Source organism: Nestor notabilis, unplaced genomic scaffold (genome assembly GCF_000696875.1).
Source record: "Nestor notabilis isolate BGI_N333 unplaced genomic scaffold, ASM69687v1 scaffold7683, whole genome shotgun sequence".
Classification (NCBI taxonomy): domain Eukaryota; kingdom Metazoa; phylum Chordata; class Aves; order Psittaciformes; family Psittacidae; genus Nestor; species Nestor notabilis.
Window position 1 is genome coordinate 6,834 of NW_009920569.1, and position 17,987 is coordinate 24,820.

The 17,987-nt window shown below is 38.3% G+C and overlaps 1 protein-coding gene across 1 annotated transcript; it reads left to right on the top strand.

Annotated features, from left to right (window-relative positions):
- Positions 1-472: 472 nt before the first annotated feature.
- On the top strand, positions 473-16,518 carry STK17A (serine/threonine kinase 17a; the record flags this gene model as incomplete). The annotated part of the gene is made up of 6 exons (XM_010010722.1): positions 473-685; positions 8,216-8,360; positions 14,328-14,454; positions 14,967-15,015; positions 15,116-15,295; positions 15,848-16,518. Coding segments are annotated over 6 exons (1,048 nt in total), but the record flags the coding sequence as incomplete, so codon positions are not given.
- Positions 16,519-17,987: the final 1,469 nt, after the last annotated feature.

Consider the following 17,987-nt stretch of genomic DNA (forward strand, 5'->3'; position numbering starts at 1 on the left):
AGTAAATGGAGCAGGACTTTGAGCAGTTATTCAGTAAGAGTGCTGGTTGCTATTGCCTTGAATATGGGGGGATACTTTGAAAAACTGGCTGAGTTATTGGGTATAGTCATACAAAGCATAGGCTGTCTATTGTACACTTTGGTTTTGTCAGCTTTTTAAATGAAAGGTTTGAGAACTTCCTCTTGTGAACTAGCACAGCTTGTTCATTCTGTGTTCTTTAAAATCCAGGTTCCTTGAATCAATAGAGTTTTTAATCCCTTATTTTTCATGGAGGTTAAGTTACATTCTGGGTTGTGGTGTGTAAGTGTAGGGATTATCTCTCAGCAAGACATCTTTCTTAATTGAGAACATTTTAAATGTACCCATTAATGGCAATTTAGCTCAAGTTTCCCAAGATGTTGATTTATAAGGGCAATACTAAATCTGTCACTAAGGAACTTAAAATTAACTTTACATTCTTCTTTAATTTCAGGGGCAAATTTGCAGTGGTGAAGAAGTGTATCCAGAAAGACACTGAAAGAGAGTTTGCAGCAAAATTCATGAGAAAAAGAAGAAAGGGCCAAGACTGTCGGATGGAAATAATCCATGAAATTGCAGTCCTTGAGCTGGCACAGTGCAACCTTTGGGTCATTAACTTACATGAAGTTTATGAAACTGCAACAGAGATGATTTTAGTCCTGGAATAGTAAGTACTAGTAATAATTCCTGACTAGCCTTCTGCAGTGTTTGCTTCAAACTAATAATGTAAAAATACTATGTGTCAATAATGTGAAAATACTTTGCTTGCCTGTTACACTTGCTTGAGTTCCAGAAGAATTGCTAAGAAAATCAGTATTGCAATAAGTCTTGTAACTACTGCAGATTATAAATTTATCCAATGATGTAGTATCTTTCAAAGCTGAACTAGTTTATGTAGTTAAATCATTAGTGAAATAAGAACTATGTACACTCCCTACTTGTAAAAAAGGAAGAAGCGGTGAGCATGTGTTCAAAAACTGAAGTATATTTCATTGACAGTGACAAAGATGGGGTAAAATCTGGGGTTTTTTTTTTACCAGTTATGAAAAAGATACTGAAAGCAACATCATTATTAAAAAGAAACTATCAAAACCCCCTATGATCTACAATGAAAAACTCTGCATCATTATCTGTTGGGGAAAGAAAGAGAGTAAGAGGATTCAGACCTAGAACAGCTTTTCAAATGACATTTATCTTTTGACTCTATGTTTGTCTGTGTGGTTTTCTCCCCTTGAATTTGTCCAGATGGATGTTTCTGCAGCTGCTGTGACAGTCCATCTAATATGCCAGTGGCTTAGATATTTGACATGTAGGTGCAAGAAACAGCCAAATATTTGTTGCTATTGAACTCTATTAAGAGATCCTGTCCAACCTCTGTGGATTTTAAATAATTAGGAGAGGAAGAGTGATGCTCACCAGTTCAGAAGTGACTTAACTTGTCTGCTAAGATAAATCTAGTTTATATGGCTCTTTTCTTGCTTGACAGCAAAAAGAAACGTTAAGAAAACTCATGTCCCAGTCTGATCTTGTTTAGAAGTCCAAAGAAACTGTATCTTTGAAGCTCAGTGAAATGGAATGACACCGTGTCTGCTAAGGCAAACTTCCTGCTGGAATATGTTTTTTCAACTTCATTGTGCCTTTATTGAATTCATGAAATATTCAACTATCTGTTATAATGCAAAGGTGTGACAGAGCTTATGGAGTTTTAACTGCAGTTATTGGAGACTCATAAATACATGCTTTAAACACTAGCAGCACAGACCTAACTAGAATAGAGTTTAAATGTCTGGATCCCCATAGGGATATAGTATAAACAGTAGAATCCAAAGCTTGATAAACTGATGGATTTTGTGATAATTTTATTGCAAAATTGCTAGTTTTCTTTTAGAGCTCAATACTCTTACAACTGCAAAACCTTTTTAATCCAAAGTATTAACTAGGTCATTCAGTAGACACCAGGTTGTTCAGTAATTAGCAACATTATTGGGTTTATATGCATCAGTCATACCTTGCTTCAGATAGAGAGCTGTGTGTTAGAATTGTAAATTACAAAAACAGTCTTCCCCTGACTTCAGCAAATATGTCTGGATGCTTCTTTAGTGTCAGCATGTTCCAGGGACATGTTGCAACAAAACAGGTATGAATGTTAGTAAATTTCTGACATTCTGTTTGCAGAGGATTAAAGAATGTACCTAGACTGTGAGCTTCTCCAGGGCATTTCGGCCTGTGTTCAGCTTGATGGCCTGTGTGGCTGATTTTTTATCTTGGGAAGGAGAAAAACAAATACTTAATCGTTGGCCACTAACTTTTTCTGCTAAGGTTTTCAAGTATCCTCAACATAAGAAGGACATGAAGCTGCTGAAACAAGTCCAGAGGAGGCCATGAGAATGATAAGGGGACTGGAACATGTGCCTTATGAAGACAGGCTGAGAAAGCTGGGGCTGTTCAGCCTGAAGAAGAGAAGCTGCGTGGAGACCTCAGAGCAGCTTCCAGTATCTGAAGGGGGCCTATAAGGATGCTGGGGAGGGACTCTTCATCAGGGACTGCAGCGACAGGACAAGTGGTGGTGATGGGTTCAAACTGAAACAGGGGAAGTTCAGGTTAGAAATAAGGAAGCAATTCTTCCCTGTGAGGGTGCTGAGGCGCTGGCACAGGGTGCCCAGAGAAGCTGTGGCTGCCCCATCCCTGGCAGTGTTCAAGGCCAGGTTGGACACAGGGGCTTGGAGCAACTTGCTCTAGTGGAAGGTGTCCCTGCCCATGGCAGGGGGTTGGAACTGGATGAGCTTTAACACCCTTTCTGACAAAAACCAGTCTGGGATTCTATGATTCTCTGTTGAATTCTAAGGGGTGCAGGGGACACCTAGTGCTTTGTCTTCATGAAGAGAAATACTGTTACATGCAGGGTTGTCTTTCCAGCAGTATCAATTTTTGACAGAAAACAGAGTTGCCCTCTAACTGTTGCCTGTTAAGTGCTGAACAATGGGAAGCAATGAGGCATTACAGTGTTGGCTTCAGCTCTAGAATAGCAAATCAGTGCCTGTCTGCATCCCCCTTGACAACAGTTTCTGACTTCTGTTTGTTGTCACAAGACCTTAGGGTATTCAAGGCGTTGAAGAGCTAAGTCCAAAAGGGTAGTATATAGAGCCTGGACTTCACCTGTGGGTCAGCCATGTTTCTGTATTTCAGTGTAAATGGAATGAATTAATAAAAAAGGGAAGTGGGACTTGTACTGCAAAAGGCAGGGATACAGACTGGTAAAACTGACACATCACATATAAAAGGAAAAAAAAGCAAATTTAGTAACTTGGGCTCAATATTTGTAGGTGACCTACCTGGCTTTTTCCAGTTTCTTTTGAAAGAAAGAGCAACAGAACATCTGATGCTTAAGAACTAGCGCTTTTATAAGGGTTCATCACTGTATGTTTATACATCTATGGGACAGATAGATGATATTAGTGAGTCAGATAGTACAGAAACTTGTATGTGTAACTTCAAAATCGAAGCCATTGAGTATTTTTAGGTGAACTGAGTAAATACCTGCCAGCATCTTGTATAAATACAGTAGCATTTTTTTAAGCTTAGTTTAAAAAAAAATTAAAGCCATCATCTTTCTTATCTTGAAGGCACAGTCAGGGTTTATTGGATATGCTGGATGAAGTGCTTTTTTCACCTATAGTTATTTGGACCTGGATAATGTTACTACTTGTGTTGTCTTGGACATTACTTACAGTCCTAGTTACTGGAGGTGTGACTGATCAGAGTCTGCTTGCCAGAAATGATTCATTTGGCATGAGAATCAACAGACAGAACTTGAAGCAAAACCACTGGAATCAGAAATAACGGTGCTGCTCTGATGTTTGCATCTTGTCTGTTGCTGTAATTGACAAAGTTGTTCTAAACAGCAGACTCAAAGCAAGACTGGAGCTCTTCAGAAGGTTTTAGGGGAAAACTTTTCAACTGGTGTTGGTTACCTTTTGCTTCTCTTTCATGCAGTTCTTGAGTGGCCTGATCTAAAAAGTTAAGACCCCCCCAAATAAAGGCATTTGTCTGAGAACCAAGAACTTAAAAGAATAGTATCTACAACTTACTGCATTTGGATGCTTCTCTTCACATATGTCCTCTCACCAGAGATGGATTTACAGTTTTCTCAGGTTTTGGGGATGTTGGTATGTTGTAGTAGCCTTACACTGGAAAAATTTATAGTAAATTCACTTCTTGCTTAGCCAAGGAAAGGGGGGAATGACTGTCAACAGCGGTGAATGTGAACCTCCTTTGCCGATAGCATTACAAACACCTTGCTTGATCTTCTTGTAATATAAGCTCTGTATACAGAAAACAGATGAATTTCCATTTATCTTCCAAAGAAAAGCCTTTCCAGAAAGGCTTTTGACAGAGCATAAGGTTCAAGAAGTAAATTTTTGGGTCTTGCAGACTGTATATGGTCTCAGCATTTGAAATGAAGTGTGTTCTAGCAACTAGCCTATGTATCTGTGCTCCAAGGATTTGCACTTCTGAGTCTTTTAAAAGACTGTCTTAATGCCTGACCCATTAAAGCTGGGGGAATGTTTAATTTTCTCTGAGGCACTGAACTAGATTTGTTCAACCTTTTTCTAATGATAGACTAAATGACTGTGTTCATGTACTGTAAGTGCACTTGAAAGAGGTCGGATGCTGAATTCCACACAGTGCATTGTTAAGATATGTTTCAAGGAAGATAAGCAGTCTCCACTGAATTGAAAGTCAACATGATTGTAACAAAGATTAATGCTCCAGACTTCTAAATGACTTTTAGCTCCTTTATGCTGATAAGCAGTAATAAAGTGTTAGCATGCTTTTCACTGATGAAGAGCAGTTAGATTTCACTTGAAACTGCAGGGAAGTTAATAGCACAACAGTGCTTTCATAAACAAATTAAAATAGCTGAAGCATTCTGGTTGCCTTAGCTTTTAAGTCTGAAAAAAGTTCTTATGTCTTGCACTTTCCATACACCTAGCTAAGGGAGCATGCACTGGAGAAACAATGCATTCCAAGCAACACTGGATTTCAAAACCTTGTGCTCTTAAATATTTCCTTATCAATTCTTTTTTCAGATTGATGGCTTGTTTTCCTAAAGACTTTCTTGTCCTGAGGACAATGCTTTGCTTTTATCCCATAGGAACGCTTTCTGTGGAGGTGGGTGGGGGTGCCCAGTGGTTTGCAAAGTTGTTATTTCATAATGACCATTCAAAAAGATGCAGCTTAATGGAAAATGTGTTCTTAGAGGAAAAATGGGTAAATGTTACGACCACCAGCGAACTCCTGCTCTGCTTGTTTCAGAAAGCATTGCAATGACATGCCCATAATACTTTCCTAGCTACTAGGAAGAAAGTTGACTCTATCCTAGCCGAAATCAGCACATATGTATTTTAATCCCTTCTGTATTTGGATTATTTTTTTCCCCTGAGCTCTAGCTAAGGACTAAAAAATAACTGAATTGAAAGTATTGTTAAGGAGCTTGTCAAAATTTGGCATAGGTGTGTGGGAGAACCTTTCTGGAGGTTGTTTTGAGACTGTACTCCCAACACTTGTGACTGGGTTGGCTCAGAACCACTGACTGTTTTGCTTAAGGGAATCAGTTAAGCTCACTCCCCAGCAACAATACACGGAACAGGCTGGCAGTAACATATTTCCCCATGTTCTTGTAAAGGGTTGCTGGTTACTTGTTTCAATATGGTTATTTTTGGATAGAAGTTGTCTGGAAGAAGTTATTCCAGCTGCATCCTAAATAGCAGAGTTGATTAAAAAATGAATCTGTTTTGTAAAGCTAAGTGTATTTGTCTGTGGTAGCTGGGAATAGCTCTCCTAAGTCAAGAAGTGGGTTTGAATGTGTAAGGGCTCTATTTGCTTGTCTCACTCTTACAAATGCTGATGAACCTAGAAATCTTTCAAAGTACTGTGAGGTACTTGAATACCTTTAAAGAGAAAAAGTCTTCAGAATCAAGGGGTTTGTACTCTCATTGGGTAGTACTACCTGTTGGTTTCAGTGATGGGACATTGTCTCCTTCAACTGGCATTACCTTGACTTTTAACACATTGAATTGAAAGTTCTTTAAGTATTGTATTAAAATTCTATGTAGCTTAAATTTTAGCTTGGTGCCTACTTCAATGTTAATTTGCTTATTAGTGTAACCTAATTGTAACAGATGTCTATCAGGTAGACGTATAGCAAACACGGCTTTGTAACACCTGCCCTTTGCTGAGTTTTCAGCTGGGTCTGTTAAAAATACAGTGTGATCCCTGGCGGGCAACAGCAGGTTTTGGGTATAAAGCAGATTTCACAGAATTCAATGGGAGAAGTATTGTTTTGCTTATTTTAGGTGGCAGAGCTACACCAGCAAAATCCTAGGGTTGTTGCTGTAAAACACATTATGTTAGTAATTTTGGTAGTAGATCTTATCACTGTATGTGCATGATAATTTACTGCTACAAGGAAAGAAATCATTCTTCCAAGTAACTTACTGTGGCATATTTAAAGTAGAAACTTTAATTTATTGATTACAGTAGACTTTTCTCCTATCCCTACCTCGAAGATCCACCTGATGTTGCTTTTTAAAGGAACTTGTTTTAGAATATTAGAATAAACTGCCCCATGTCCAGTTTTAAAATGTCATTAATATCTGAATCCCATTCCAAGCTGAAATATTACTAATTGTTTTCCTTGAATTCAAAGCGTGCTGAAGAAAGATGTGATGGTGTCAGGCATATGCAATTTTTTTAGAGGAATTAAAGTATTAATATTCCTTTGAAAGCCTCATTTTATACTTGAGCTCCTTCATCTTTGAGGAAAAAGAATTTTGTGGACATTTCTTTTCTAAAAGAAATTCTTAGTTTAATAAATCAAATTGTACTCCTGTAGCAGTTACCAGCATCCTGAACACAAATATAAAACACTTTAGAAAGAGTTAAGATGTAACCCTCTTCTAAATCCTTTTTGCTTGTAAGACAATCTGCAGGGAGCTTTTTAAATCACAGTAATGAGAATATCTGAGAAGGCAAAAAAACTTCTTTATAAACCATGAGGACTGTAGCAGCAAAGCTAGTATAGGCAAAATGAAAACTGGAGTATATTTAAGCGTTCTTTTTTAGGGGGTGCATAATCCAAATGCACCATTGTTAGAAATCTCATTTCCTGTTGTATTTTTGTTGGCGATGCCTCTGTCTTCTGGATTGCCCAGGTAATGTAAGTCATTAGAAAAGTGCAAGCAAAGGCAGAGTAGATGGCTACAGGTCAATAAAGATTAATGCTTCTGCAAAAAGTCATGTTTGGCATGTCGCAGTTTGGGGTAACTGGAGAAGTTGCTGTCCTCAGGGCTTTCACCATCTTTCACCAAGGGGCAATTACAGAACTTCATGCAGAATGAAGAGTGTATGTGTTGATTTCATAGTGGTAATTCAACAATGGTAGTAATGCAAAATGGCCCCATTCCAATGCTCTTACGCCCGTTCTTGTTTTAAAATGGAGCCTCTGCTCTGCTTATTTTACTTCTGATGCTACATGATTATGTGGCTTCAGAGTACTTTAAAAACAGTCATTCACCTCCAGTTCTTTTTACATCTTTTGTTACTTTGCTATTTATTTAAAAATACAGAAGCAAAAGATGAGGGTGCAAGCGGAGAGCTAAGATTTTCACAAGTGTTTAGATGAGTCGTTTAGAAACTTAATGCATCCCTATATGCCAGAGACTTCACAAACAATGCAATTATAGACTTTACTTAGAGTCCTTCGTGTATGTGCAGAGTGTTTGTAGGAGGGTGGGGATGGAGCTGTTTTGCTTTGTGTTCGCAAAGGCTTACCTTGGCCAAGTGACCATGTAGTTTCATAGCTATGGTGAAAGGCGCATCTTTTATGTTAACACTGCTCTTAAACAAATGTGGCATTCATATAAAAGCACGGTCAGCAGTGGCTCCAAAGTAGTCCCCAAACCTTCTGTAGCATTCACATTCTCTAACCTAAATGACTAAGGTCTTCGCTTCTCTCCAAAGGTGCTCCGCTGCAGAGAAGTCTTCCTAGGCTCTAAAAGCGTGCCAAATGTTTAAGAACTGAGAATACCACTGTGGATGCTGCTGCCCACTGATCTTGCTTGCTCTAAATAAAATAGTGCAAGTAGAGCAAAATGGGTGCTATAATTGAAATAATAAAATTCGTGTTGTCCCATAGTGCTGCTGGAGGTGAAATCTTTGACCAGTGTGTGGCTGAAAGAGAGGAAGCCTTCAAAGAAAAGGATGTTAAACGACTTATGAAGCAGATCTTAGAAGGAGTTTCATTCTTGCACAGAAACAATGTGGTTCATCTTGACTTAAAGGTAAGATTGTTGCTGTATTTTGCTCGTTAATTTCTTATCTGCTGGCTTTGTCATTGGCTATATGTCATACTAATGCTAATTTGTAATTAATACAATTTTTATCTACTTATTCTTCAAACGATAAAATTCAGCATTTGGGATGCAGATTTGGGGAGTTTTCTATGATTATGTCAAATATAAACTTCATTTGATCAGTGAAATGTAATGAATTCATAAGGGGATTTACCTTGTACCTTAAATTGCAAATGAGTGCTTTGGGTAAGACCTGACTTGTTTTTTAAGTGCAGTATGGTTAAGAATGGAATTGTAACAGGGGTCCAGAAAAGCTATTGTCTCCCAGGCTGCAGTTAATCTTATCCACACACTCTTATGGAAGATGCAATTTTATCTCATTTTGAGCTTGAACTACTTTATTACTAAGCAAGACAGTATAAAAAGTATCTTGCATTGAAATTTTTGAATTCTTTTTCCGTGTCCAATTCCCATATTTACTAAGTATGTAGTAAGCTGCTACACACTTGTTCTGTTGCTGAGGTCCTTACTTACACTTAGTTGCGTTTTGGCAGTATTACAAAGCTACCAGTAGACTCCAGTATCAAGCTGTACATACTTCATCTATAACCTAGCACATCATGAACCATTCATCAGCTAAAGCAGACGATGGGTAATATTTGCACATAAATATGACACCTGCCTGGTTTTCTAACCAATCATTGAAATTATCTGTGGAATTCTGTAAGACTTTCTGTAGCCCACTGATTTCATGCACATAGAATATTAATAATTGTATGAAAATAATGAGTGGAAAATTTTAGCAAGTGATGTGAGAATTAGTGTTCAGAAGGACTCACAACGAGCAGTTAGAATTCCTTAAAGTTCCAGTATGCTCAGACAAGATGCTCAGTGTTGGTTGGCCATTGAATTTCCTTGAAGCAAAGTGTGTAAAATAAAAACAAGTTCAGAAAAAGCTTACTTTAAAAACGTTCCAACTGATCAGAAAACTTGGATTATAAAACTGAGACTATCTAGTTCTCACTGAAGGATCCAGCATCGCTTTGCTGCCTTATAAAAGTTAAGTAGCAGAGCAAATTGTCTGATGTTTGAGTTTATTATGCTTATATGTTGCTGCAGTGTGTGCAATGTGCTTTTGAAAAGTGGATCTTAATAGGAGTCCTAATTGCAGAGTGATTACTTTCATGACATAGAAGGTCTTAAGCAAAATAAGGTTTAGGGAAGTCTTCAGAATACTGGCAAACAAAGAGGCTGGAAACTGGATTAAAACCCATGACTTGTGAAGATTGGTTGACCCACACACCTTGCAAGACTTTAAGAAAGGGCCATTTTTCAAGGAACTCAAAAACTGAATTCGGGTGCTGGTTTTGGCTGCATGTTTATTAACATACTGGCCTCAATCTTCTCTTGATATATTATGGCTCATGCTGGTTTTCCTAGTGGCTTACAGCACTATGGAATTTACTAAATACTTGATTTTGTAGTCACATTTGGAAGACTTATGCAAGTGTACTTGCTGTTAAGCAAAGTGTTTGCTAGGATCAAAAAGCTTACAGATTCTTGCTAAAATGTTTTCCATGCTATTAGTTTCACCTTTGGTTCTCTAAAGGTTTCCTTTTTCATTTGTCTGGTACAGATAACTTTGCAAAGGTCCATCCAATTTTCCATGTGTTGCACCTTCAAAAAAATCAGGCTCTACACCCAGAAGAATTTAAGTCAAAATGATTGTCAGTATGTGACTGACAGCTGCTTTATAATGTAGTCTTACATTATAAATCTAATTAATGACACTGACAGCTAGCTTGCTTTAGCTTCTGCCTGTCTCTTAATTGATGAAAGATACATTCTGTGAGACTAAAAACTGCATGTTAACAGAGGGGTATTGTGATGTGGCTTACTTAGCAAGGTTGCCACCTGATCATTTCTTTCTGAAAGACAGTTGAAAAATGGCTTAGTTTTAATAGCAAAATACAACCATGTAATCCAGCTTTGACTTGGAAAAAGAGCAAATATAACCCTACAGAGTGCAAATTAAGTATCACTTGACAGTATCGTGTTGATGCTATTTAATTCGCAGGGTGTGCATAGATTGTAGTCAGGAGTCTTTCATCTCCTCTTAAATGGTGCATAAAAGCTGCAGAGTAAGGGAAGACTCCTTCCTCTGTTTTCATTTGCTGTTTGACTTCAGCTTGAATTGGTGTTTGGTGAAAACTTAAGGTAGTTGGGAATGGAAGAGAATTATAAAGGTATGGAAGCTGAGGAAGGATCAGCTGCCTCTTGCCTGCAGCAGAGATAGGTAGAGCCTTACATAGCCCTGGGGTCTGGGAGAATGACTGCTCCAAGCAGCACTCTCCTGTACTATATATTATCACTCTGGTGATCCAACAGACAGCTTTTCCCTTCCTCCTCCTGTATTGTGTTCAAGATGTTACATTCAGTGAGGACAACTAGCAAAATAATTTGAAATTATTTCAGGTGTTGTTTTACCCCAAAATTCAGAAAGCAAACTAGTGCAGTTACAAAAGAAGGAACGCTGCAGATTTCAACTGAGTTTTCCAGGAGGATTAAGGTGGAATGTTCATTACACAGAAATGGAGTATTAATAGAAGCGTAGTATTCTTTGTCTAAAGGAATATCCAGGAAACTAAGAAAAGAGTTGTAATTTAAAATATCAAGTTTGCAAGGCAAAAGAACAATTTAATCCGGAGTTCAAACCTTTAGAGCAAAGCTGTTTGCTAGGAGACAGGCATAGAGTATCCAGGTTCTACAAAACCTGTTTTGACTATAGTCTTGTTTCTTAATTTATAGGACTTTCATAGTTTATTTTGGGGAATAAAGTGTAATTCATGTCTAGTATGTCTACTCTTTAAGTGACCAAAAAAAATCCCAAATCCTTATATTTAATTTCTTAATGGTATGAAGCTCTTTAGCTATTTTTAGAGTAGATTGATCAGCCTAATTTAGTGTCTGTACACACAATGTAGCTGGGGTGTCCCAGCTAGTCTGTTTTTCATGTTTCTGTCCATTATTCCTTGGATAATTCCTGTCTTCTTTCCTAGGGATCTGATCTATTTTTACAATATTATAAAAATAGATACGTAACTTCATTAATGTTGCAAGTTAGGGTGAGGCAATGATTAGTTTAAAAACATGACCTTTATTATGTATCCTTAGTCATACTCGTCTTGAAAACAGCTAAAGATACAGGAGATAGCAGGACGAGAGGCTCATAGAAACTTCTGGAATAATGGCAAATTTGCAATGTATGGATTTCGCCATTATTTAGTTTAGAAGATTCCGAAACCTGCTGCCAAGGTAGGGGTTTAGGGTATCCCATCCTATTTTACTAAGCACATTTCTTAGGAAAAATAATTGTGCAGAATAAGCTTTCAGAGGAGACTAGATCTTTGTTCAGAGGAGACTTGATCTACATTGCCTTAGTTTGGCCTTTTCATTGACATTCATGGTGTCAAGGAAGCCGTGTTCTTCATGTGACAATAGCTTAGTCCCATTTAAGTCAAAAATGTAGAAGTGGTTAATATCTGCAATGATAAATGATGCTTTTCACTCCTATTACTCTTAACTTGCTGATACAGATACAACCGACACAGCAAATTCCTGAAGCCCAAGTTTCTGGTTGTTGACAGTATGCCTGGAAAAGACAACTTACTGGCTTCTTGTTATAATCTTTCCCAAGATACCTGTTTCTGGCTGTGCTACCTGAGGCACTGGGCTAGACTCCTGTGGCTATAGCACATGGTTTTTGTGCATATACCAATCCTGTAGTGAAGTACATCCAGTCAGATTGCCCAGTTAGCCAAGGATTTTTCACTACATTTGTTTGGTGCACAACACAAGAGGATCTAAATCGGCACATTTAAGCCTTACTGCACTAGAGGGGGAGGGTTTTAACTGTTGCCATTTGACAGTTTTCATCAGCCATTTCATTATTGCTTGATGGTAAGAGTGAAAGGCCCTTTTTAGAATGGCTACGAGGAGAGCCTCTGGCCTGCATCTCTCTTGCCTCTGTGGGCTGATCAATGTTAGGCAAACCTAGATGTGCTATAGTACAGGAAAACCAAAACAGAAAGAGTGCTACAGATGTGTGAAAATGATCTTCCTTTTCTTAAAGTTTTGGAGTAATTGTGTCAAGCTGAGAACTATGGTAAGTTCAAAAGCTATGGCTTCTGTAAGGTTTCATACTGGTGTTTAGACTGTCACTTAACATGAACCCCAGAATGATTCCTTCAAAGAAGAAAACAACTGGTATTTCATTATGAATTGATTTAGGGCTATGACTCAATTCATACTGTAGGGTATTTCCTGCATAGGTGTGTTTTGAATAAGAAGATCATTTTTGGAAAAAAGACAATAAAAACTTATTCTGGCAAGTACATTATCTGCTAAAATACCGTAATACAGGCTTAAGGGTTTCACACAGTTTCCATTAAAAACTTTCCCTCTTTTAAATATAAAGAACAAATGCTTTTCTTGTGCTTTCTATTTGCCTCTTCAGAAAGTAGCTAAATTTCCCACTGGGAGGAACATCTGAGAGACTAATTAGGGAGGCCTGGTCAGCTTTTTTGGATGTTTGCTTTTCTAATACAAATACAGAATAACAAATGTGAACAAGAAAGCATGTGGTAATGCACAGCTCCCAAAGCCTTTGTGCAGCCACCAGATACCAGTTTGTAAGCAAAAACCCAAAAAGCTTAATACATGGATTTGTAAACAGAAAATAGATTGACAACATGGTGAGTTAGTTTGAAATCCTGTGGTTTCCCTTTGCAGGAATGGAAGACTGGCCAGAGGCTTTTAAAATGTTCTTGCACGGTTTTACTTGTGTGTTCAAAAGCAAGGCTGTCCGTGTGAAAGCACGCCTTCATGACTGACAAGGGGGTGAGAACAGCTCTGTGATGAGGGAAATAGTATAAATGCTGCTGTTAATCCATGTGGATTATCAGCCAGTGGTTGCTTTGGTGTTCTTACTCTTTTGCCTTCTTCCTTCCTCAACCACCCCTGATGCAAGATGATCCAGGTTCCCAATCAGGGCTTCTTCACTTTCATGGGACCCCTGGCTCACCACAGGCATGAAGGTAGTGTCAACTGTCAGTGTTACCATTCAGAGAAGCTCATAATAGAACCCGAAGTGATTATTGGCCTGGGGGCAGGGAGGGTCATACCTTTTTTCTTTCTTTTGGCAAGGATATGCTTCAGTTGCAAAACCTCCCGAAGACCTGTCGTCTAAAGTTGGTTTTCAAACTTTTTAAACCGAACTAGCATTTAAAATAGATGGTAAAGAACTTCTTAATGACCACAGAGTTGCTTTGAAGGATGACAGCCAGGATCTAGTGACGTCAGAGCAAACAAGTTTATCCAAAGGTGATGCTCTTAAAAACCTGTTTTTCAGGCTGCTGTATTTTTTTAAACTGTTCTTCAGTTAGTGTTCTGTAATGCAGTTGTTTGTACTTTGAACAGGATTGAGGTTGGTTGCAACAGACTTTCTTTAAACAGGTGTAGTCAAAACAGTTTTGTGTGTTCAGGCTTTTTAATAAGATGGGGTGTTTTTGGACACCCTTCCACAGGAGGCATTTTTACACCATCTGTTGGTAGGAAGCAAGCAGGGGAATTTAACAGATGATATGGAGGACTAAAGGTGCAAATGTGAAGGTATTCATAGGCTATTGTTAAATGACAGCTATTGGCATGTGGTTTGTATGTGTTCCAAGCTAGTAAACATAGATGTGTGATTCTCAGTTATAAACAGAAAATCCTGCCACTCCTTTTAGCCTACGTGTCTCTTCAAATTCACCTTGGGGGAAGTGAATAAATGATCCTGGGTATTGGACTTGTTACGGAATGCATTATTGCTGCTCATGATCTAAAAGAATTATGCAATATGGTGTCATGGACATTATATTTGGGTGATCCTGAAAATCTCCTTTTGTTTTTCAGCCCCAAAATATTCTACTAACCAGTAAGTCTCCTCTGGGAGACATTAAGATAGTAGATTTTGGCCTTTCCAGAATAATGAAGAGCAGTGAGGAACTAAGAGAAATCATGGGAACTCCAGAATATGTAGGTAAGTTGTTACTATAGTGAGTGATGTATAATCTCAGCTTTTGAGGAGTGGAGAGCCCCTCAATTTGGTGAATGAATATTTGAGCCTGTGGAGGTTGGTATCCATTTTATTTTAATATATGTATATACACAGATGTCATTCTAGGCCATGAAAATACACTTGAAAATATCTCTAAGATATATGGTGTGCCTTTATGGGTATGGTTTTCAGTGCTGGAATATGGAATATTGGATATTTCTGATTTTTCTGTAAGAAATTTGTATACAGCTTCCTTAATAGCAAAGGAGACTGGCCTGGCTTCTGAAGATAGCAATCAAAGGAAAATGATTTTTTTTAACTTAAAATCAATGAATGCTACTAATCACTTGAATAGAAATATCTTCCTTTCAAAAGACTATCATGCTTCAAATAGCTTGTCATAAATTTTACTACATGCCCATGATCTCACTATATAACTACAATATAATGTCTGCATATGACAAAAAAGATCTTGGTTTCTTTCCCCTCAATAGCTCCTGAAATTCTGAGTTATGACCCCATCAGTACAGCAACTGACATGTGGTAAGTTGGACAAATTAACAGTCTTCATAGCTGGCTTTACTGAAAAGGGGTTTGTTTTGGTCTAAAAACTAAAAAGCTGCTTCTCTGTGTTTTGATTTAGGAGCATTGGAGTCCTGGCATATGTCATGCTAACAGGGATATCCCCTTTCTTAGGGGATGATAAACAAGAAACATTCTTAAATATATCCCAAATGAACGTAAGTTACTCTGGAGAAGACTTTGACCTCGTATCAGAGTCTGCCGTGGATTTCATCAAAACTCTGCTGGTTAAGAAACCCGAGTAAGTAAAATACACAATTGTGTAAGTCAGTATGTCAGACTGGATTAATTTTAAATACAGCAAGTGCTGGCATTGCCATTTCTAAAGTATAAAGGAACTTTGATTATTCAGATTTCATTAGGCTATTACTTTTCTTGGATATGGAAAGAGAAATCCTCCATTTCCCTTCGAACCTGCGTATTCTGAATGTGTCCAAACTCAAATCGATTTCGGAAAGCTGTTTGAGCTGTAGCATGTGATACAGAATATTGACTTTCCTTGCAGGTACTTTGCTGATGTCTTTTAAATGACCCATGCTTTGAGCCTTTTATTTTTGCTTAAGTGCCTTACCCTGTTCTGGTTTGTTAGTTGCTTTTCTTGATGGGCAGCAAACTGGAAATTCCAGGTCTCAAACTACAAGAAAACTACTATTGAAGCTGCACTATTTGTCTATGGGGATTCCTTATAAAGACTGGATAATTTTGGATAATTTGTATGGATGTCTTCTGCAAGATAGATACTGCATTTCAAAGTCATTTGGATATTTATTCCAACACTTTCCTTCCTCTGCAGGGACCGGGCAACTGCTGAAGAGTGTCTTCAACATCCGTGGTTAGAACAAAGTGATAATCCTGCTTGTAGGCCCTGGAAGGAGAGTACAGGAGGGGAGACCAGTGATGTCACCCAGAAAGATGCAGATTCTGCCTCTGAAAAATCAGTTGATGCTGAAAAGACCGAAGAGGAGGAATCTATAGTGACAGAAGAACTAATTGTAGTGGCTTCATATACACTGGGACAATGTAGGCAGTCTGAGAAAGAAAAAGCAACTGAGCAGAAAGCCATTTCCAAACGATTTAAATTTGAGGAACCATTACTGCAAGAAATACCAGGAGAATTCATTTACTGAACTGTGTGGAGCTTCATAGCTGTAACTGGAAGGCAGTGGTTCCTACTAAACAAAAATATCCTAGCCAAGTGAATTTCTGATATGCAATAAATGTTCTAGATAAAAGAAAATGTTGATAAATGGCATTCAATGAAAATGTGCCAAGCTTCTAATTCCATGGAACAGATAAGATTTCAAGTGGCTGACAGGAACTTAACCAAGATAAAAAGCTTTTTTTTGTTTGTAACATTTATTTCTGTTTTTGTTGCTGGATAGCAGAGTTTTTGTTAATTGTTCCAGTGTTCTGGAGAAGTTGACATTGGAAATGTTTCAGTGACACATGTCAAGAGGAGTATTTTAGGTTATGTTTTGGCATTTAATGCAAATATATAAGGCTGAGTTTTCCTCAAAAGCCTCTTAGCACTCCTGACTTCAGTGGAATTATCTACTGATATAAAAAATTGTATGAGAGGAGAATTTGATCAACTGGTTTGACGTACAGATTTCAAAGTTATACTGTGTATATATTTCTGCTTACATCAAGTCAAAGACCCAGACTCATCTGATGTATAGCCAAACAGTAAGCTGCTCTTTCTCTAGAGAGAGATACACATGTCCCACAGGTAAAGAACTCTGTATCTGGGAACAATTTCAGATCACAGTGGTGATACTTCTTTATATGGGAGCACAGTAAACTCCTGCTCCAGAGGGTGATGAATTTGCTTCAGTCACTCTTGAGAGCCGGCAGAGATCGCCCCCCTTCCCTCCTGTGTTGGGTGAGATGTGCTGATAGAATCCAGCTCTGTGTGACTGCGCAGTGTTGAGAAGTGGAAAAAAGAATGACAGAGGGTCTGATCCAGCATTGAACTTCTCTCCATGTTAGATTGGACAGTTTGTCCAACTAATGATAAATCAGCCCTTGATTCCACCTCCCCCAGAACCCAGCTGGGGATTTACTGGGATTATGAGGTCACTTCTGCCTTATATTTCTCTTCCTCTAACCGCTGCTTTAAGGAAGAAAGAAGCATCCTTAGGCTAAATTGCATAACCTTGTTCAATATAGTTATCAGATGGGGAAGAAGGTACCACTTCCTCTGAAACAGTGAAGCACAACTCATGCCTCATGCTTTCCCTTAGAGACTTGGAAAAACAGCATGTGTATGATGGGGCAGAGCAGGATTAGGGAGCTGTATGGATGGGTCATAGTTCTCAATGGATGTGGTCCCTCAGAGGGCAAAGCTGGGACCAACTGGGCATCAAAATTGACTGGTTTTTGCAATGTACAGGTCTGAGGATCTCAGACTAAGTCCTAGTTTTCTAAGAAATCTTTCATATCGATGCTGTTCCAAAGTTTAAGTTTTATGTAACTGAAGTTTAGTACTATTCTATTGCATACTGTTAACTATTCAACTATTTATTTGGTTTCCTTATGCTGTTCCTTTATAATAAACCCTGACAAAAGTTTTCTTGCTATAAAACAATGAATAGAAACTCTTAAGCTAGTTTTTTATTTCCATGTTGCTACAGACTTCCCTAATTTCAAATGGACCAATGATGGTCTTACTCTTTTTAGTGAACAGGAGCTCAGTGCTCTGTGCTGGTATTACAGTCTCTCCTTCACACAAAAGGTAAATGGCTTATTAATAACATGAGCAGTGCTGGGGTGATCTGATTAGCATTGCTAAGGGTGGGAGAAAAGCACTAGTAAAGAAGAAAGCTGTGTGACACCGAGGGGGGCAATGAGCATTTTTCAATGAGGCTTCATTGCTTGAAGCCACATCAGAAAACTTGCACTTAAATTGAACTGTTTTATCAGGCTTCTTCCTC